Source organism: Salvelinus namaycush, chromosome 39 (assembly GCF_016432855.1).
Source record: "Salvelinus namaycush isolate Seneca chromosome 39, SaNama_1.0, whole genome shotgun sequence".
NCBI classification, from domain to species: Eukaryota; Metazoa; Chordata; class Actinopteri; order Salmoniformes; family Salmonidae; genus Salvelinus; species Salvelinus namaycush.
In genome coordinates, this window is record NC_052345.1 from 14,362,276 (window position 1) to 14,384,469 (window position 22,194).

General features: G+C 46.0%; 1 protein-coding gene across 5 annotated transcripts in view; it reads left to right on the forward strand.

Annotated features, from left to right (window-relative positions):
• Positions 1-22,194, forward strand: part of LOC120032514 (trafficking kinesin-binding protein 1-like) — a 40,266-nt gene that overhangs the window by 12,302 nt on the left and 5,770 nt on the right. For 4 of the 5 annotated variants that reach the window (XM_038978640.1, XM_038978642.1, XM_038978643.1 and 1 more), the window contains exons 3-12: positions 62-253; positions 17,774-17,850; positions 18,092-18,208; positions 18,558-18,655; positions 18,827-18,935; positions 19,029-19,107; positions 19,333-19,463; positions 19,758-19,832; positions 20,072-20,283; positions 20,624-20,863. In XM_038978640.1, coding sequence (XP_038834568.1) covers positions 62-253; positions 17,774-17,850; positions 18,092-18,208; positions 18,558-18,655; positions 18,827-18,935; positions 19,029-19,107; positions 19,333-19,463; positions 19,758-19,832; positions 20,072-20,283; positions 20,624-20,863 — 1,330 coding nt within the window. Of the gene's footprint in view, positions 1-61; positions 254-14,394; positions 14,759-17,773; positions 17,851-18,091; positions 18,209-18,557; positions 18,656-18,826; positions 18,936-19,028; positions 19,108-19,332; positions 19,464-19,757; positions 19,833-20,071; positions 20,284-20,623; positions 20,864-22,194 lie in introns of those variants that run through there. The other variant, XM_038978641.1, reaches the window with a different exon arrangement.

Consider the following 22,194-nt stretch of genomic DNA (forward strand, 5'->3'; position numbering starts at 1 on the left):
TTCTCCCATATCTCCCCTGCCACACTCTCATACACCTCCTTCCCTCCCTTTCCACTGTCAGAACTTTGTTCAGGTGGCGATAGTGAGGTGGAGATAGTGAGCCTGCTGTCTGAGGGACTGCCTAACTACACTCTGCGGGCGGACTGCATGTTTGGCTACGACCACGACGACTGGCTCCACACCCCTCTGCTGCCCCCGGAGGTCGCCCTGAGACTCACACACGATCAGATAGAAGAGACGCTCAAGTACTTCTGTAAGTCCACCACTCTGTCCACGCTAGGTATCGAACACAGGAGAAGACTCTGGTACTGGTGTGCCAAATGTACCGCACCTGTTTAACGAGTTAATCACCTCACCAACTTAGATTGGAGGGAATCAACTTCTTAAATCCAATGATGAGTTGACTCATGTGGTGCAGCTGCTGGCTTGAGTGAAAGCACCTACCTGGTCTCCTAGATATATAAATCGGAGGCCGCATTCATAAAGAGTTTTAGGCGGTCCGGTAGGGTGTCACAGCAAAATAAATAGTGGGGGTACGCCTTACCGGTAAAACATGAGCCTATTCAAATAAAATGTCAGGCTATATTACACCATTATTTATCAGTACCGCATGTCAGAGGCATGAAAAATTTGCGGATGGAGTTGAAAATGTCTGGTATAGCCTACGCTCCAAATTGCGATGTGATTCGACGAAAACACAGACATTTTTCCAAGGCAGACATGAGTGGCTGACACCGAGACGCACGTGGACAGCAGTGGACGCTTAAATTCTAGCTAATGACAAACGCCAAATGTTATTATACTTTTTGGTGTTTCGTGTAACAGATGTTTCTTCCAATTCACCACTGTTTGGAGGCTGGAAATATGTTACCAGTGGATAAATGTTCACAGGTAGCCTAGAAAAACAGCCCTTTGAAGCAGGGCTGGATTAATGCAGGGGCTTACCAGGGCAGAAGCCCCTGGGCCCAGGACCATGGTTGGCCCAAGAGGCAGCAAAACAAAACAACATTTTTTTTTCAAAAATTAAAATGCATACAGTGCATTCGGGAAGTATTCAGACCACATCCCTTTTCCACCTTTTGTAACATTACAGCCCTATTAGAAAAAAATTATCATCAATCTACACACAATATCCCATAATGACAAAGCGTAAAAAGGTTGTTAGAAATTTTTGCAAATTTATAAAAAATAAAAAACATTTATCTTATTTACGTAAGTATTCAGACCCTTTGCGATGAGACTCAAAATAGAGCTCAGGTGCATCCTGTTTCCATTGATCATCCTTGAGATGTTTCTTCAACTTGATTGGAGTCAAGTTGAAAAAAAAAAAAACAAGCCATGAGGTCAAAGGAATTGTCCGTAGAGCTCAGAGACAGGATTGTGTCGAGGCACAGATCTGGGGAAGGGTACCAAAAAATGTCTGCAGCATTAAAGGTCACTAAAAACACAGTGACCTCCATCATTCTTAAATGGAAGAAGTTTGGAACCACCAAGACTCTAACTAGAGCTGGCCGCCCGGCAAAACTGAGCAATCGGGGGAGAAGGGCCTTGGTCAGGCAAGTTCCAAGAACCCGATGGTCACTCTGACAGAGCTCCAGTGTTCCTCTGTGGAGATGGGAGAACCTTCCAGAAGGACAACCATCTCTGCAGCACTCCACCAACCAGGCCTTTATGGTAGAGTGGCCAGACAGAAGTCACTCCTTAGTCAAAGGCACATGACAGCCTTCTTGGAGTTTGACATAAGGCACCTAGGACTCTCAGACCATGAGAAACACGATTCTCTGGTCTGATGAACGGCAAGCGTCACTTCTGGACGAAACCTGGCACCATCTCTACGGTGAAGCATGGAGGTGGTGTAACGGATGTGAAATGGCTAGCTAGTTAGCGGTGGTCCGCGCTAATAGCGTTTCAATCGGTTACGTCACTCGCTTTGAGACCTTGAAGTAGTGGTTCCCCTTGCTCTACAAGAGCCGTGGCTTTTGTGGAGCGATGGGTAACGATGCTTTGTGGGTGACTGTTGTTGATGTGTGCAGAAGGTCCCTGGTTCGCGCCCGGGTATGGGCGAGGGGACGGTTTAAAGTTATACTGTTACAGTGGCAGCATCATGCTGTGGGGGTGTTTTTCAGCAGCAGGGACTGGGAGACTAGTCAGGATGGAGGGAAAGATGAACGGAGCAAAGTACAGAGAGATCCTTGATGAAAACCTACACCAGAGTGCTCAGGACCTCAGACTGGGGCGAAGGTTCACCTTCCAACAGGACAACAACCCTAAGCACACAGCCAAGACAACGCGGGAGTGGCTTCGGGACAAGTCTCTGAATGTCCTTCAGTGGCCCAGCCAGAGCCCAGACTTGAACTCGATCGAACATCTCTGGAGAGACCTGAAAATAGCGGTACAGTGACGCTCCCCATCCAACCTGACAGAGTTTGAGAGGATCTTCAGAGAAGAATAGGAGAAACTCTCCAAATACAGGTGTGCCAAGCTTGTAGCGTCATACCCAAGACTCAAGGCTGTAATCGCTGCCAAAGGTGCTTCAACAAAGTACTGAGTAAAGGGTCAGACTACTATGTAAATATGATATATACACTATCAGTCCAAAGTTTTAGAACACCTACTCATTCAAGGGTTTTTCTTTATTTGTACTATTTTCTACATTGTAGAAGAATAGTGAAGACATCAGAACTATGAAATAACACATATTGAATCATGTAGTAACCAAAAACAAATCAAAATATATTTTATATTTGAGATTCTTCAAAGTAGCCACCCTTTGCCTTGATGACAGCTTTGCACACTCTTGGCATTCTCTCATTCAGCTTCACCTGGAATGCTTTTCCAACAGTCTTGAAGGAGTTCCCACATATGCTGAGCACTTGTTGACTGCTTTTCTTTCACTCTGAGGTCCAACTCATCCCAAACCATCTCAATTTGGTTTAGGTCGGGGGATTGTGGAGACCAGGTCATCTGATGCAGCACTCCATCACTCTCCTTCTTGGTAAAATAGCCCTTACACAGCCTGGAGGTGTGTTGGGTCATTGTTCTGTTGAAAAACAAATGATAGTCCCACTAAGCCCAAACCAAATGGGATGGCGTATCGCTGCAGAATGCTGTGGTAGCCATGCTGGTTAAGTGTGCCTTGAATACACAGACAGTGTCACCAGCAAAGCACCCCCACACCATAACACCTCCTCCTCCATGCTTTACGATGGGAAATACACATGCGGAGATCAAGCGTTCACCCACACCGCGTCTCACAAAGACACGGCGTTTGGAACAAAAAATATCCAATTTGGACAATAGACCAAAGGACAAATTTCCACCGGTCTAATGCCCATTGCTCTTGTTTCTTGGCCCAAGTAAGTCTCTTCTTATTATTGGTGTCCTTTAGTAGTGGTATCTTTGCAGCAGTTCGACCATGAAGGCCTGATTCTCACAGTCTCAGTCTCCTCTGAACAGTTGATGTTGAGATGTGTCTGTTACTTGAACTCTGTGAAGCATTTATTTGGGCTGCAATTTCTGAGGCTGGTAACTCTAATGAACTTATCCTCTGCAGCAAAGGTAACTCAGGGTCTTCCGTTGCTGTGGCGGTTCTCCTGAGAGCCAGTTTCATCACAGCGCTTGATGGTTTTTGCGACTGCACTTGAAGAAACTTTCAAAGTTCTTGAAATGCTCCATATTGACTGAGCTTCATGTCTTAAAGTAATGATGGACTGTCGTTTCTCTTGGCTTATGAGCTGTTCTGGCCATAATATGGACTTGGTATTTTACCAAGTAGGGCTACCTTCTGTATACCACCCCTACCTTGTCACAACACAACTGATTGGCTCAAACACATTAAGAAGGAAAGAAATTCCACAAATTAACTTTTAAGGCGGCACCTCTGTTAATTGAAATGCATTCCAGGTGACTACCTCATGAAGCTGGTTGAGAGAATGCCAAGACAGTGTAAAGCTGTCATTAAGGCAAAGGGTGGCTATTTGAAAAATCTGAAATATAAAATAGATTTAGATATGTTTATCACTTTTTTTTTGGTTACTATATGATTCCATATGTGCTATTTCATAGTGTTGATGTCTTCACTAAAAATAAAGAAAAACCCTTGAATGAGTAGGTGTTCTAAAACTTTTGACCGGTAGTGTACATTTGCAAAAAATTCTGAAAACATGTTTTTGATTTGTCATTATTGGGTATTGTGTGTTGATTGATAAGTAGATTTAAAAATAAAAATAAACATTTTAGAATAAGGCTGTAACGCAACAAAATGTGGACTAAGTCAAGGGGTCTGAATACTTTCCGAATGCACTGTATATCTTTTTTTTTTTTACTGCAACCGCCAACCACAGGAGGACTCAGGAGCCCGCTGTCAATGAGTGTAGACAGCCTGCTGCTGCTCTGCTAATCGTCAGATGTGGGGAGGAGAAGGAGAAGGAGGTAGGGGGCCACGTGGGTAACTGGGGGGCTGTAACGCTTGTTGTTGGAATGAGGTGAGGACCAAAGCGCAGCGTGGTAAGTGTCCATATTCAATTTAATAACTGGACACTAAGAATACAAAAATAACAATGTGAATGATACAAAACTAAAACGAAACAGTCCCGTATGGTGAAATCACAGACACAGGAAAACAACCACCCACAAAACACAAAGGAAAACAGGCTACCTAAATATGGCTCCCAATCAGAGACAACGACTGACACCTGCCTCTGATTGGGAACCATACTAGGCCAAACACATAGAAATATAACCATAGAACAAAACATAGAAAAACAACATAGAATGCCCACCCCAACTCACGCCCTGACCAAACTAAAATAAAGACATAACAAAGGAACTAAGGTCAGAACGTAACAGGGGCCCTGTCTTGATTGGTTAACTGCTTAATCAACTTTTTTTTAAACTGCATAATAAATCAATGTTACTGGTCAATTGTGTGAGTCAGGTGCTGGACCCAACCCCGTTGGAAGCCCAAGAGGCAATCCAATATTTTTATTTGTAACGTTATTATTTTTATCCAACCACAGGTGTCCGCTCTCAATGTTCAAAATATTCCAGAGAGCATAATTTAGCCAAAGAGGATCAATAGTTTCTAAACAATAACTGTGGATTAAGTTTGATCACAAGCACATACAGGTAACTGCCAAAATAAAGGAAACACCAACATAAAGTGTCTTAAAATGGTTTGGGCTACCACAAACTGTCACATTCCTGACCTTATTTCCTTTGTTTAGTCTTTGTTTAGTTGGTCAGGACGTGAGCTGGGTGGGTACATTCTATGTTTTGTGTTTCTATGTTGGGTATGTTGTTTGGCCTAGTATGGTTCTCAATCAGAGGCAGGTGTTTGTCATTGTCTCTGATTGGGAACCATATTAAGGCAGCCTGTGTTCACTGTTTGTTTGTGGGTTATTGTCTATGTCTATGTCAGTTGCCTGTACTGTTTAGCTTTAGCGTCACGTTCGTCGGTTTATTGTTTTGTAGTTGGTCAAGTGTTTTTTCGTCTTCGTTTAATTAATTAAAGTATGTATTCAAACCACGCTGCGCTTTGGTCCGATCCTTGCTCCTCCTCAGACGAGGAGGATTACGACGTTCGTTACAGAATCACCCACCATACTCGGACCAAGCAGCGTGGTAAAGGGCAGCAGCGACAGCAGCAGCAGCGGTCCATTACGCAGGACTCATGGACTTGGGAGAAGGATCTGGGCTATACAACCTGGGAGGAAATAGAGCACTGGTCGATCGATCCAGAGGGAGTCCCGGAGCCCGCCTGGGATTCGTTGGAACAGTGCGAGGAGGGATACAGGAGAATGGAGGAACAGAGACGTTATCAAGGTACGCGGCTAGCTCGGAAGCCTGAGAAGCAGCCCCAAATATTTCTTGGGGGGGGCTAAAGGGGAGTGTGGCGAAGTCAGGTAGGAGAAATGCGCCAACTCCTCGTGCTTACCATGGAGAGCGAGAGTACGGGCAGGCACCGTGTTATGCGGAAAAGCGCACGGTGTCTCCTGTACGTATGCTTAGCCCGGTGCGGTACATTCCAGCTCCACGTATCGGCCGGGCTAGAGTGGGCATCGAGCCAGGTGCCATGAAGCCGGCTCAACGTATCTGGTCTCCAGTGCGTCTCCTCGGGCCGGTGTACATGGCACCAGCCTTACACATGGTGTCCCCGGTTCGCCAGCACAGCCCAGTGCGGGCTATTCCACCTCGCCGCACTGGCCTGGCTACGGGGAGCATTCAACCAGGTAAGGTTGGGCAGGCTCGGTGTTTAAGAGCTCCTGTACGCCTTCACGGTCCGGTATATCCGGCGCCACCTCCTCGCCCCAGCCCAGTACCACCAGTGCCTACACCACGCACCAGGCTTCCAGTGCGTCTCCAGAGCCCTGTTCCTCCTCCACGCACTCGCCCTGTGGTGCGTGTCTCCAGCCCGGTACCACCAGTTCCGGCACCACGCACCAAGCCTCCTGTGCGTCTCCAGAGCCCTGTACGCCCTGTTGCTGCTCCCCGCACTAGCCTTGAGGTGCGTGTCCCTAGCCCGGTACCACCAGTTCCGGCACCACGTACCAGGCATACTGTGCGCCTCAGCAGGCCAGAGTCTGCCGTCTGCCCAGCGCCGCCTGCGCTGCCCGTCTGCCCAGCGCCGTCTGAGCTGCCCGTCTGCCCAGCGCCGTCTGAGCTGCTCGTCTGCCCAGCGCCGTCTGTGCTGCCCGTCTGCCCAGCGCCATCTGAACCGCCCGTCTGTCCTGAGCCTTCAAAGCCGCCCGTCTGTCCTGAGCCTTCAGAGCCGTCCGCCAGACAGGAGCCGTCAGATCCGCCCGCCAGACAGGAGCCGCCAGAGCCGCCCGCCAGACAGGAGCCGCCAGAGCCGCCCGCCAGACAGGAGCCGCCAGAGCCGCCCGCCAGACAGGAGCCGCCAGAGCCGCCAGACAGGAGCCGCCAGAGCCGCCCGCCAGACAGGAGCCGCCCGCCAGACAGGAGCCGCCCGCCAGACAGGAGCCGCCAGAGCCGCCCGCCAGACAGGAGCCGCCAGAGCCGCCCGCCAGACAGGAGCCGCCAGAGCCGCCCGCCAGACAGGAGCCGCCAGAGCCGCCCGCCAGACAGGAGCCGCCAGAGCCGCCCGCCAGACAGGAGCCGCCAGAGCCGCCCGCCAGTCAGGACCGGCCAGAGCCGTCAGTCAGCCAGGACCGGCCAGAGCCGTCAGTCAGCCAGGACCGGCCAGAGCCGTCAGTCAGCCAGGACCGGCCAGAGCCGTCAGTCAGCCATGACCTGCCAGCGCCGTCAGTCAGTCCGGAGCTGCCCCTCAGTCCGGAGCTGCCCCTCAGTCCGGAGCTGCCCATCAGTCCAGTGGGGTTAATTTGGAGGGTCGCCATTAAGAGGAGGCCACGGAAGCGGGAATTAACTATGGTGGGGTGGGGGCCACGTCCAGCGCCAGAGCCGCCACCGTGGACAGATGCCCACCCAGACCCTCCCCTATAGGTTCAGGTTTTGCGGCCGGAGACCGCACCTTGGGGGGGGGGGGGGGGGGGGTACTGTCACGTTCCTGACCTTATTTCCTTTGTTTAGTCTTTGTTTAGTTGGTCAGGACGTGAGCTGGGTGGGTACATTCTATGTTTTGTGTTTCTATGTTGGGTATGTTGTTTGGCCTAGTATGGTTCTCAATCAGAGGCAGGTGTTTGTCATTGTCTCTGATTGGGAACCATATTAAGGCAGCCTGTGTTCACTGTTTGTTTGTGGGTTATTGTCTATGTCTATGTCAGTTGCCTGTACTGTTTAGCTTTAGCGTCACGTTCGTCGGTTTATTGTTTTGTAGTTGGTCAAGTGTTTTTTCGTCTTCGTTTAATTAATTAAAGTATGTATTCAAACCACGCTGCGCTTTGGTCCGATCCTTGCTCCTCCTCAGACGAGGAGGATTACGACGTTCGTGACACAAGCTGCCAGAACAGCTACAATGTGCCTTGGCATAGATTCTACAAGTGGACCTAAACCATGCCAGAAAAATGCACCCGACACCATAACATACTGTTTAGTTTTTATACCTCATAAAAAATACAAAATAAACCCGTGGCTTATGATTTCTTCATCCAGCCCAGCTTTGAAGTCATTGTTTGACAATCAGATCAAAACATCATGACTGGTTGTGTTTATGTCACAATAAAAGGTCATACATTTTTCAAGTTAAATTACAAATCTTTATGACTAGGCCCACAAAGATCATGTTAAATTGATTGGGATTCTATATTTAATTCTATGTTTAGGCTCACACATTTTTTGGGGAACACATGCAAATGCATGCACATATAGGAGGTCTCGTACCGGGAAGAAATTAGTTCTGCTTTCAGCCCTTACGGGAACTGATGCTTAAAAATACTCAACTTGATGTACTGTACCTGCGGCATTCAGCACCAGGGCTACCTACTCCCAAAGCTATTGCATGTACCACTGTGGAGGCATGTGTTATATTTCAGGTTTGAGAACATGCTGTCCTCTATCTAGTGTCCTAACCTGGTGAAATGAAGTCAATACACGACCTTAGTTGAATATGCACTGAATGTCGCAGGGCTATTCCTATAGGGCCCAAACACTTCTGTTTTGCATCCTCTCTTTCTAATTAGGGACTAATTAAGACCTGGGACACCAGGTGAGTGCAATTAACTACCAAGTAGAAACAAAAAAAATGAAATGTTTCGTCACTCCAGGACCGGAATTGAACAGCCCACTAGTGTTTAATAGGCAATGTTTTAGCCTACAGCAATTCCATCTTAAAGTCCTACTGTGAATTGACCCCTCACATATGCTTTGGAATTGGTCAATGGAAACTTGTACACAGATTACACATATCCTTTAATCACTAGGCTTTATAGTATAACATTGATGGGATAATCTCTCTCTCTTTTGCCATTATCAGGTCATCCATATGGTGTGGATCTAAAGAGCTTGTGGTCTGACTCCTTGCCTGTAAGACAAATACGATTGGAAGAAATAAGATATCTTAACACACAGTGTATGCATTAGCAGTGTCCACAAGAGACGACATTGATTGTGAATGTAGCAATATGTCCTGCAATAATATATCTGATATTGTACCAATTTATCCTGGTGTGTTTAAGTCACACTTGAAGACACACTCATAATAGAATCGCACAGTAGTGGTGACTAAATGATTGGAGTTAGATGGGGTGGTATGGGTCCAAAGGGTTTGGTTGGCGGCACGTTGCCAACAGGAAGGACCGTATATAATGACCATGGTAAACTCCTGCCAGTTTATCTTGAACTCTAAATCGGTCTGACGCAGAATCCCGAGTTAAGGTCTGGCTGAAGATGATATCTGTTTCAATTGTCCTTTCAACAAAGTGTTTTCGCTTGACTCTCCTACGTAGATGTGGAAAAACAAATCGAATGAGATTTGTGAATGTTTTTTCAACAATATTGTGATTGTAATGGGGGTAATGTTATAAAGGTAAATGCTAAAATATGAGCTACAGACAGATATGGGTGAAATTGATTATAGTCACAAGATTGTCTGATTCTATTGAGAAACAATTGATTCGGTACATGGAAGCCTGCATACTGTATCCCTCAATCTAACATAACAAACACTGAGTTTACCCAAACCCAACACTGAACATGATCATGCTACTGACTATTACAATGCTACTCCACTTGTCATAATCACCTTAACGGGACACTATAATATCAGAATCTCCATTTATCAGTACAGTACAGTAGTACACACATGTATGTATGGTCTGTTTAGTAGAGGAGCTAACAGAAGCTCCTCCCCTCCTCCCTCTGGTGACTTTAGGGGAGGTGTCATATCCTGTAGCCACACCCCTTCCCTTGATGCTTGGGGCCACAGATGCCAAATGCCAATAAACCGATTAGCCTCTTAGCTATAATCAGTTTCCTTCTGCACCTCCAGTTCAGAACTGACTTTAACAGTAGCCTTTTACAAAGGGCTTGGCCCCGAGCACTCACTGCTCTTCAGACGTCGTGGCGACACTGACCGTACTCTCGTCACTGTGTACGACTTGGTCGTCTTAGCAACCCATCAGTAGTGCATATTTGAAAGATATCTTTGTGAGCATAGTCTAGAGCAGACAGGTGTCAGAAAGGTGACAGGTTGAAAGCTCAGAGATTGGGTTTGCTGTGTAAACATTGTATTTGTGGCCTTTGGTGTAATTTTTAGAGAGACATCCTGAAGAGGTAAATTAATGCGAAAGCAAGTCGGAAGGTCTCAAATATAGACGGCCGTTTAAGATTGGCTGAACATTTTGGCCAGGTCTCCTCTGTTTGTTTGTTTTACCTCAGTGGGACAGCCTGGTGACATAAAGGTTGAATAAATACAAATATACGTTGCCATGCATTCGCAAAACAAAACAAGTGGGCGCTGGCTAAACAGACGATATGCCAGTCTTTTCTGACATTATGATATCATCAAAGATGGCATTTTCTTGTATCTGATGCGGTCTATGTTATTAGGAAAGCATACAGAGCTTGAGTTGGGCACAGCGACCGGATTTCACGTGTTGACATTCATTTCACATTGGCCCAGAAGTCTGAATTGGTGTTAACCTTAGTGTTGAACATGTTCAACTTCTGACCTCATCAGTGTACTACTAGGGTTGCCAGGTTTCCATAGGATTGCATGGCTAACTCCCCCATTAGGCAGGATAGGCTATACCGTCCTTTCACTAAAGTAGAGCTGGGACGATACCAGTATTGCAATATTTAAAAACCAGCTGTATGTAAAATATTGTGCTATAGCTTGGAAAATAAATACATGTGACTCTGGATGACAACATAATGATGTTTGTTTCCAACATTAGGACTGTTTTCCTAAAAAAGTTAAATCCGCTCTGTGTTTTGTTTCCTTGCCAAGATACTAACGAGTATCGCGAGACTGCTTTTGTCCCGGCCCTACGCTTAAGCCGATCGTGACTAGGGGTACGTTGCCATGTTGGTTCCCATAGGATTGAATGTAAGACAGGATAGACTGTACTCTCCTTTACTCAAGCCGATCGTAACTGGTGGTACAGTGCCAGGGATACTAGGGTTGCCAGATTCCAATAAGATAGTGAGAATAATCCCCCAAAAGGCAGGATAGACTACTCTCCTTTCATTCAAGGTGATCGTAACTGGGGTTACAGTGCTAGGGATACTAGGGTTGCCAGATTTCAATAAGATAGTGAGAATAATCCCCCATAAGGCACGATAGGCTGTACTCCTTTCATTCAAGCTGCTTTGGACTGGGGGTACAGTCAGTGCCAGAGTCGCGATGTCCCATAGGATTGTATGGCTTACTCCTTCATAAGGCAGGATAGGCTGTACCCCCCTTTCACTCCGTCTTCTTTGCAGAGCACAGGTCAGACAGGTACACAGCCAGTCAGCCGGCACACAGCTGTTCCTTATGCCTGGTCCCGTGTTGACATTAGCTTCTTAGCCCTAAACTTCTGTACATCTCTTATTTGGTTTTCCTTCTTCTGGCAATCTACCTTGGTGCACACCTGTTCTGATCTAAATCCTCCCTCCTGTTTTTGCTCTCTGTTCCATCTGTGGGTTGACCCATTCACTGCTTCTCTCACTTTCTACCCTCCTCTAGCTGTCTCCTTTATAGCAATTCAGTATGTTTCTCTACTCCCTTTCTCTGTTATGTCCTGCTCTTTCATGCACCTTCTGTCTCCAGACTTCTTTTTTCCGCCTCAAAGGCTCTCTCTCCGTCTCTGTCACCCGTTTAAACGATTCAACTTCATTCCAGTTACAGACGTATTAGTAAGTAGTCCTTTGTGTCTGGCTCTGTTGCTTGAAATACCGGTTCAGCTTACAGTCTTAACATAACTGGCAGGGATATGGGTGGATGCCCATGGAAGTAAATAGACACACCTGAAAGGGAGCTAACCCCTATGATAAACAACCCAGTCTCTGGGTGCGTCTGAAATGGCATCCTATTCCCTATGTAGTGCACTACTTTTGACCCGGGCTCTGTTCAAAAGTAGGGCACTAGACAGGGAGTAGGGTGGCATTTCAGATGCACCCTTTGTGTTTTGCCGTTGCGCTGGACGCCTGACCACTTCAAAAGGCAGAACGTGACTGATTCCACTCTTCATATGTCGTTGTTGATCAAAGCGTATCTAGCTATGTGATCACTTCATGGTGTACTTTACACTGGATCAATCGCTCTTTATCTGATCAGTGATATGGAGCTCACGGTGTTGTTTTGCTCTGACTGTGTTTCCACGGAAACCGTAGGCGCCCATAAAACTATTTGGCCATTGACCTCTAAGGGTGTGTTCTTTCCATTGGCTGATTGCAAGGATGGTGATATCAGTGCAAAGTGATTTCTTGTGTCAATATTGATTAGGAACTTATGTTTTTGTCCATATCTGCGGAGGCAGAACGGATTTGCCCTTGAATTAGTGTAGCAGCTCTTGGTAACACTTTACTTGATCCTTCCACTGTTATTAGCATGATATTACATAAGTCATGATAACTGACATCATTTTATGTCAATATAACATTGTCAAGTTGCTTGCAGTGCTATTCTTATGCACACTAACAATGGCTAGGCTGGGGTGGACTGTGTGGGGGGTCTCGGATGGTTGAGGGGCAGCACTTGGGGAACTGTGGGGGGGGGGTCTTAAAGGGCCGGTGGCTGACGGATCGCTGGTTCAGGTCCCCGTTTTTGACCTTGTGGGAGATCTGTCGACGTGCCCTTGAGCAGGGCGTTGACCCTGGTTGCTTCTGTGTGTCGCTCTGGATGGGAGTCTGTTAATTGACTAATGTGATGTAGTTGTTGAGCGGCTTCACTGCAAGTATATTGTATGTTTTAAATATTCGATGAAAAAACAAAACAATGGCTAGGTTGGCATAGTCATGACTGTGTCAAATTAGTCAGCTAATTATGACTGCTTAGTGCTTATGGTATCTTACGTCATGCCTTTGCAAAAACGTCAGGTTTGAGATAGATGATGTGAGGGAAATGTAACCCAACTTTACTACTACACAGGTTTTAATGAGCTTTGTGTTGCTGCACTTTTTATTGGAGACAAAGGGCCTGACACTGTATATTCTGTACTGTAGCTTTCTTTAGCCATCTTGGCCCTAGCTTAATCTAACTTTCCACTGTCTTTCTAATACTGTGACTCAACAAATCCTATTGTAGCAGCGACCTGTTTCTGTTAACTGAATTAATCAGTTAGGTTTGGAAGGCTAAGGAAGTCTAATTGTATTGGATGGGCTGGTATTTTTAGGGAGCTGGCAGCCTCCGTTTTGTCCTGGCTGGCTAAAGCGTTGTGTTGGGGCATTCAGTAAACAACCCTGGTAGGAACGCGACGTGGATAGAGGGATGAAACGGGATAGGGGGGTGTATAGAGAGGAAGGAAAAGAGAAGGGGGAGACGGTGAAAGTTGTGTCCCAGCCGCCCCTTGCGTGGCGTACTCAACCAGAAAGAAGCCGTCTGCGGGTGAAACATTTATGAAGGGGAGGTTAATATTTGATTTGGAGAGGACACTTGCGTGCCAGGGTAGCAACAGGGAGGGCACTGGGTGGATGAAGTGATGATGATGGTGGTGATGAAGGCTAGACTTCAGGGGTGTGTTTTTCTCTATACTGAGTTGCTATATGTCAATAAAGCATACCTGGCATATATCTGATATATTGTTTTGACACGTATCAGTTGATGTGAAATAAGCAGCTTTTGTACTTTGGGATAACTTTATTTGAACTCCGTCAATACAGACCATTAATTGGAAAACATGAAAACAATGGGCATCTCTCCAGTTTGTACGTTCACAGTTCATGTGTGTACATTCATCAAGTGTATTTGCATTGAGAATTGAGGAACTATTGTGTTAACATTATTTTACTGTGCATGTGAGGATTGTGCAGTGCTAATACACTAAAGAGTAAATCGAGAGGCCCTGCTGAAAACCCAGCTTGACATCAATTCATATATCACTTTCCCTCTCAGACACCTCCCCTCTCTCCACACAAACATCAACAGTCGATTTACAATCTCAGTCTGTGTGTACAGTGTCAGTGTTGCATTCCTCTCCCTCTAGAAGGGGGTGTGGCTCAGTCTGCACCAATATTATGTGTGCAGGGAGACAACAGTCATGGCCTTAGCAGGAACGTACCATCTCGCTCTGCCTCACGGGGGTGCAGGGACTAAGTGCATTCTGTTGCTAAACCAGATTATAATTCGTATTGTGTTTTATATTAAAGCCTTGCATTTCTATATGTATAGTTCTTAGGCAAAGTTAGGTATGATCTATTTTAGCTTTCATGCGTCGTTCTGGTCTCAAGCTACCTCCGATACCCATCCTCCTCTTTTTGCGCTGTCCCGTAGTCCAGTGTGGCCAGGTCGATATAAACAGGAGGGTAAGGACAGATGGACCTCCCAGTCAGAGGGATTACATATTAACACTAAGGACAGCTCAGTCTCTTCTCACACACACGTAACACGCACCCACACAGTCACAGGGACACACAGAGGAAGATACTGTGTTGGACACGCAACAGAGCATCGGTTTATTGGGATGGGCGTAGAGCTGAAGCAGGGAACAGAAGAACAAGAATAAAAAGAGCAATATAACAGAAGGAGGGATGGAAGAGGGCTTCTGTCCGGTCACCATGGAGGTGTGGAGTTCCTCTGCTTCCGAGGAGGAGGAGGAAGAGAAGGAGAGTGGCCACGGGAGCCAGGAGGAGGAAGAAGAGGAGGTGGAGGAGGGAGGAAAGCAACACAGTAAAGAGAGTCTGTGCAGGGAACTGATGCAAGGTGAGGGAGTAAAGGGAGGATGAGAGACGGACAGAGAGAAGAGAGTGATTGAGAGAGGAGCAAGGATCGAGGGAGCAATGGAGGAGGTTGAGAGAGAGAGGGGGGAAAGAAGGGAGTTGCAGGCGACCAGGGTGATTCTGCAGCCATAAACCTATCTTGTTGGCAGTGTTGCTGTGCTGTAAACATACTGTAGAGTCTGTGTAGCTTACAGTCAAGGGGAGTGATGGTATGGCTGGGAAGGTGCTTATGCATGGATTCTTTGTTGTATGAATGGTTCGTTCAGCTGTGATTTCATTCACATACAGTAACACATGGTTAGGTTATTGACGGGCTGCATGTGTGTATATGAATATCCGAAAGCCTGATCTTTGTCTCTACTTTTGAGTTATCGAAGTCACATATGCCAAATGTATAACTTACCTCCAGTGAACACGGGCTGCCAGGTATACTGAGCTTGCAGTTCTCCCCATAGAGTGTGAAGGTGTCTGTGCCACGGTGTGTGTTCTTAGCAGCAGTTTGTGTGTTCTCCGTCAGCAGCAGCAGTGTTTTCTGTGGTGTATTGTCTCTGTGCCTTTTGAGTGTCATTGACTTTGGGCTGCAGCAGACAGACTGGCTGGAAAAGGTTTGTGGACTTTTAGGACTCACTATGAAGGTCAAAAACATGGAGGTACTGGCTACCCACTGGGCACAGACGTCAGTGCAACATCTAGTTTTGATTTGCCTTTGGTTAAGTTGTCAACTAACGTGAATTCAACGTGAAATAACAACCCCTCATGTTTGAATTGGGTAATTGTCCATTGAATTTTCAATTCATACCCTAAATTGATGAAATGACAAGCTGATCCCAATCATGCTGTTTTGTTATGGTCCTTCAATGTGGCAGGTATCATGATGATGCCCTAGATTCACATCCTAGTTAATTGTCTTCACTCAGTACCTCTAGCAATATTCCATATGCTGGGTTACAGTATAATATACACTCAGTGGCCAGTTTATTAGGTTCACCTCCCCATTCACGAAATGGTTCTCTCCTACAGACAGTGAGTCACGTGGCCGTGGCTTGCTATATAAAGCAGGCATCGAGACATTCAGTTACTGTTCGATTGAATGTTAGAATGGGCAAAACGAGTGACCTAAGCCACTTTGAGCATGGTATGATCGTCAGTGCCAGGCGCGCCGGTTCCAGTATCTTGGAACACACAACTCGTTGGTCCTTGTCGGGGATGGGCTATTGCAGCAGACGACCACATCGGGTTCCACTCCTATCAGGTAAAAACAAGAAGAAGTGGCTTCAGTGGGCACATGATCACCAACACTGGACAATTGAGGAGTGGATAACATTGCCTGTTCTGACGAATCCGGGTTCCTGTTGTGTCATGCTGATGGCAGAGTCAGAGACCATGACCTCATCCTGCCTGGGTACAGGCTGGTGGTGTAATGGTGGGGGGAAGGTTTTCCTGGTGCACGTTAGGTCCGTTGATACCAATTGAGCAACATGTCAATGCTCCAAAGAATTCAGGCTGTTCTGGAGGCAAAGGGGGGTCCGACTCAGTACTAGATGGGTGTACCAAATAATCTGGCCACCGAGTGTATAATAGTGATACTACTATAGTATAATACTGAGTATATGAAATAAGAATACGGCAGATTATTCATTCTACCTCAGAATATTCTAGATTGATTCTTTGCAATGTAAATCAGAAAGGATTGTACCCTGTCAAGGGTTTAACTTGCAGATAAAAGGGGCACCCTGCTTTGACACACAGATATATAGTTGCTAAGAAGCGACCTATTTCAGCTGGAGAATGTCTTTCTTTTCAGCCTCCATTTGGTTCTTTGTCTGAACAGGCTGCGTGTTGGCTGGCTGGCACCTTTTCTGTCAGTGTACTGCGACACTGGCATAGATGCTGGCACAGACCCAGAAAACGAACAGACTTTTCTAGAAAATCTCTGGCTGTAGATGACTCTTACACAATGGCTAAATCAAATTGGATGAATTATAATATTCCATTACACAAATACAGTACAGCTGTAATCTGTAGGCACTGCTACTCAAGGGATTTGACGCAAAGGATTTGATGATTTGACGATGATGTCATCAGGGCTGCCACAGACAGGCAGAAACTTTAACCTGGGTGCAGTTTCTGCCACAAATTATGATTTATTATCTCCCTTGTCATCATTTAGTATTACATGGAATTAACTAGGCTAATGATGTAATCATAAATTATGTAGAGCTATTTTGGATTATATGGAGATGAGGCCTTGCACTGAAACCATGGGTCCCACTTCGTTAGGTCACCAGAATGGTTACTATGACGAACGAATCATCAACTGTAACTCCACGATGACTCGGCTTCCAAACAGGATGACCACTATTCACCCACCCATCAGTCCTGAACAGGGTCGCAGTGTCCATTCACAAACCAGTAAAAAAGCGGACCTGTCGATAACCAGACCTCTCTATAATCACGGCCATAGATAACCAGCCTAACTTCCTACTGGGGGTTAACTGTTCTCATTACAGTGTTCTACAGCAGCTTGTGCTGAGGTATATTTATATCAGAGGGGAAGAGAGAGATGGGTCTTATCCCTGTAATGAGGATCAGGCTAAGAGGATAAGCTCTGACTGACTGGCTACGTGGTAATGTTGTGGTCAGCGCCCCGGTCTGTTTCCTTTCAACTGTTTTTGACCATGAGTCATTCACAGAAAGAGAGGGGATTAGAGAGGACATAGTTGCGGGACAATAATGACCTGATCCACTGGGCAGTTAGCTTTTACCTGTCAAAAGTTTTATTTCCCGATATCGTGGTTCAAATTAACTGAATTGTGTGGTCAGTGTACGCCAGAAATGATCTTAGCTCCCGTGATCAATTAAGTTTCTAACCAGAAAGTTACTGTCTCTATAATGTCCGAATAATTCACTGTCCAATGGCCTCTCCTACTTTTCAGTGAACTATATATTAACCAGGTTTTTTTAATTTTCTCCCTCCATTCCCATCTCCCCCCTACAGTGCTGTGTTCAGAGAGAGTGGGTCAGGTCACTAAGACGTACCATGACATCGAGGCTGTCACCCACCTACTGGAAGAGGTAAGTAAACATAACGGGATTGTTTTCATACGTAAACCCTTAATCGCCCCCGGGGACGAATGAAGTTGTATTGAATCGAATTTAATAATGTGTAACTGGGTATATTATACATTTTGAGTAAGTCACGATAGTCATCAGCCATAAGCATGTTGCTAGAATGGTAAACAAGTATTCTGCTAGAAACTAGACTGTAACTACATCACAGAATGAAGAACATCAAACCGTTTTTTTCGTCTTGCAGAAAGAGCGGGACCTCGAGTTGGCGGCCCGGATCGGCCAATCACTGCTCAAGCAGAATCGGGATCTAACGGCACGGAATGAGTTAATGGACGAACAGCTGGAGATCGCTAAGGAAGAGGTATGAGACCATCACTGTAGCCCTACTTTGATATATCTCACCTATTACAGACAGAATACAGTAGTACTGGAGCATAGCATTTAGCGAGAGAAAATACACACTCATTTTGGTCCTGGAATATGAAACTTACAGTGTATGTAGTCTTTTGTTCCAGCCCGGCATTAACACAGCTGGTTCAACTTTGATTTAGACCTTGTATCACTTGAATCATTGCATTAATGTTAGGCAGGATCAAAATCCTGCACACCCGAAAACTCTCGCCCAGACCAGGAATGGGGACCAATGTACATGATAGATCCTAGTTCAGTACTCTTACCCTGGTTCCTACTTCCTGTTTCCCATTCACCAGATAGCCCAGCTGCGACATGAGCTCTCCATGAGAGACGACCTGCTCCACTTGTACGCCAGCACAGAGGAGATCGAGAACGCTTCCGACTCACACGCACTGTGAGCACATACACACACACGCACACACATACACTGCAGAGTACACATACACACACATACACTGCAGAGTACACATGCACATCGTACACCCCCTCAGGCATATCAACACAACTTTGGCAGGTAAACGTAAGAGTTAAATTCTGACCGCCTTCTCCCTCTCCTGGTTTTCAGAATGAAGAGGAACGAGTCATCTAACTCCCTCAGTAGCTTTGTCAATTATGACTTCATACAGCAGAAACTCAAAGGTCTGGAGGAGGAGAACCTCAAACTACGCTGTGAGGTGTGGAACACTGACTACTTCGAAATATCTGAAGTCATTGAAGTGGATTGGAAACTTGTTCATGCTAATGCCATTGATGTTGTCACTCCACAGGCCAATGAACTGACGTCAGAGACCGCTAACTATGAGGAACAAGAGCAGGAGCTGATGATGGTGTGTGTGGAGGAACTCAGTGAGTATACTATAATGTACTACAGTGTAATATTATACATATTTGTTAATGTATACGGTATTACTGTGTTCCTGAGGGGAGAGGTAATTGGTGAGTGGGTGAATACAGTGAAAACAGTATGTGTTTGTACTGTGTATTCATACTAACCCTCTCTGTCTCTCTCCCTCCTCTTTTTCTCTCTCTATCGTCTTCTCTCCCTCAATCTTTTTGTTCTACCCCTCCCAGCCTCTGTGAATAAGCAGGTGGTGGACATGTCTGATGAGTTGGCCCGTAAGGTGGAGGACACTCTCAGGCAGCAGGAGGAGATCAGCTCCCTGCTCGCACAAATAGTCGACCTGCAGGCACGCTGCAAAGGGGTGAGTGATCACAGACACAACCAGGCAAACGCATACACACACCTAAATACATACCCACACACACACACAAGCATGCAGTGCGCGGACACACACACACAGAGTTGACATGGCACTCCTCTCATGCCTTGAGGTTCCACAAGGACAAAAAACTCAAGACTCACCCACACCGAATGCTTCTATAATGGAGGACATTAAATATTTACATGTGCACTTAAGTTGGTATCTACAGTATTAAGTTGGTATACAGTATCACTGATACGATCATGGTATTAACTCTCCACTCTGTTCCTCTAGCTCACCACTGACAATGAAGAGCTGACCCAGCACCTGAGTGCCTCGCGGGAGAGCCAATCACAGCTCAAATCAGAGGTAAGACACGCCCTCAACACTCTCCCCACAATCCACAACTTATTACCCTCCAGTGAGCGATCTATAACTTGTAGGATAAAGTTGCTTTAACAGTGATCCAAGGTCGGTTTTGTTAATTATTGTTAATGCAAGGATTTGGGGAGGCTAAGCTGATCCTAGATCTGTCCCTCAAGGCAAGCTTGTACATAACCGCAGTAGCAGTGTGTATTTAACTGACCTCTGGCACTCCCTGGCTGCAGCTAAACTACCTGCAGGATAAGTACTCGGAGTGTGAGGACATGCTACGGGAGGCCAGAGAGGACATTAAGAACCTGCGCAACAAGAGCCTGCCCAACAGCACGGTGCAGCGCTACAGCGCCCTATCAGCCGTGTTCCCCATGGACTCCCTGGCAGCAGAGATTGAGGGCACCTTCCGCAAGGGCCTGGACGTCCCCGCACCCTCCGAGTACAAGTGAGTGATGATGTCACTGTGAAAACATAAAACACCGGTGACAGTGCGCTTTTTCCAACCTGTTAAGCTCAGTTGAATGACAACACCGGTAAGTCACTTATGTGCCAGAGGTGAAGTGTTACCAAGTATGTTTGATTGAACAAAGACATAACAAAGTAAATCTGTTCATGAAAAATATAGAGTAAGTCAAATACAATGTTTAAAATGTTTCCAGAATTACACTAAAGAAGATCTAATATTCAAGCAGAAATACACTGACATAAACATATATATGTTAGACTTACTACGGGGCACTTTTTCACCACCCCTAATCTATGTTGTTTATCTATGGTTGCCAAAGGAACCACCCGTGGCGCGTGTTTGAGACTGTGAAGGTGGTGAACCAAGCTTCGAGGCTGCGTTCGTGGTGCCACTCCCCCAGCCAGGTGCCCGGCTCCAGCCCTGTGTCGCTGCGCTCCAGCCGTGCCTCCACCCCCCGTACCAGCTACTACGGCTCAGACAGCGCCAGCCTCACCTTGGAGGACAAGCCCCCTAGTGCCGTATCGAGGCTGGCAGAGGTGGCACACACTGAGGACAACAGGTGAGACTGGCAACAGTGTGTAAATATACACTACCGGTCAAAAGTTTTAGAACACCTACTCATTCAAGGGTTTTTCTTTTCTTTTTAGTATTTTCAACATTGTAGAATAATAGTGAAGACACCAAAACTATTAAGTAACACATATGGAATCATGTAGTAACCAAAAAATGTGTTAAACAAGTCAAAATATATTTTATATTTGAGATTCTTCAAATAGCCACCCTTTGCCTTGATGACAGCTTTGCACACTCTTGGCGTTCTATTAACCAGCTTCATGAGGTAGTCACCTGGAATGCATTTCAAATAACAGGTGTGCCTTCTTAAAAGTTAATTTGTGGAATTTCTTTCCTTCTTAATGTGTTTGAGCCAATCAGTGTTGACGTGATACGGTAGTGGGGTATACAGAAGATAGCCCTATTTGATAAAAGACCAAGTCCGTATTATGGCAAGAACAGCTCAAATAAGCAAAGAGAAACGACAGTCCATCATTACTTTAAGACATGAAGGTCAGTCGAAACGGAAAATTTCAAGAACTTTGAATATTTCTTCAAGTGCAGTCGCAAAAACCATGAAGAGCTGTGATGAAACTGGCTTTCATGAGGACCGCCACAGGAAAGGAAGACCCAGAGTTACCTCTGCTGCAGAGGATAAGTTCATTAGAGTTACCAGCCTCAGAAATTACAGCCCAAATAAATGCTTCAAAGTTCAAGTGACAGACACATCTCAACATCAACTGTTCAGAGGAGACTGTGTGAATCAGGCCTTCATGGTCAAATTAATGCAAAGAAACCATTACTAAAGGACACCAATAAGAAGAAGAGACTTGCTTGGGCCAAGAAAGACGAGCAATGGACATTAGACCAGTGGAGTCCAAATTGGAGATTTTTGGTTCCAACCGCCGTGTCTTTGTGAGACGCGGTGTGGGTGTACAGATGATCTCTTTGTGTATTTGTCACCATAAAGCATGGAGGAGGAGGTGTTATGGTGTGGGGGTGCTTTCAAGTCACACTTGGCTACCACTATCACTATCATCCAGCATGGCTACCACTATCACGTTTCAGGTATGACCCAGATACAGAGTTTCTTTCTGAAACAGGGGCAGGCAAACGACAGGTTAAAGGCAGGCAGGGGTCAAAACCAGGAAGGACTAGAAAACAGGAACAAGAAACGGGCAAGAGTAGGGGAACAAACGCTGGTAGGTTTCATGAACAAAACGAACTGGCAACAGACACAGAGAACACAGGTGTAAATACACAGGGGATAATGGGGAAGATGGGCGACACCTTGGAGGGGGGTGGAGACAAGCACAAATACAGGTGAAACAGATCAGG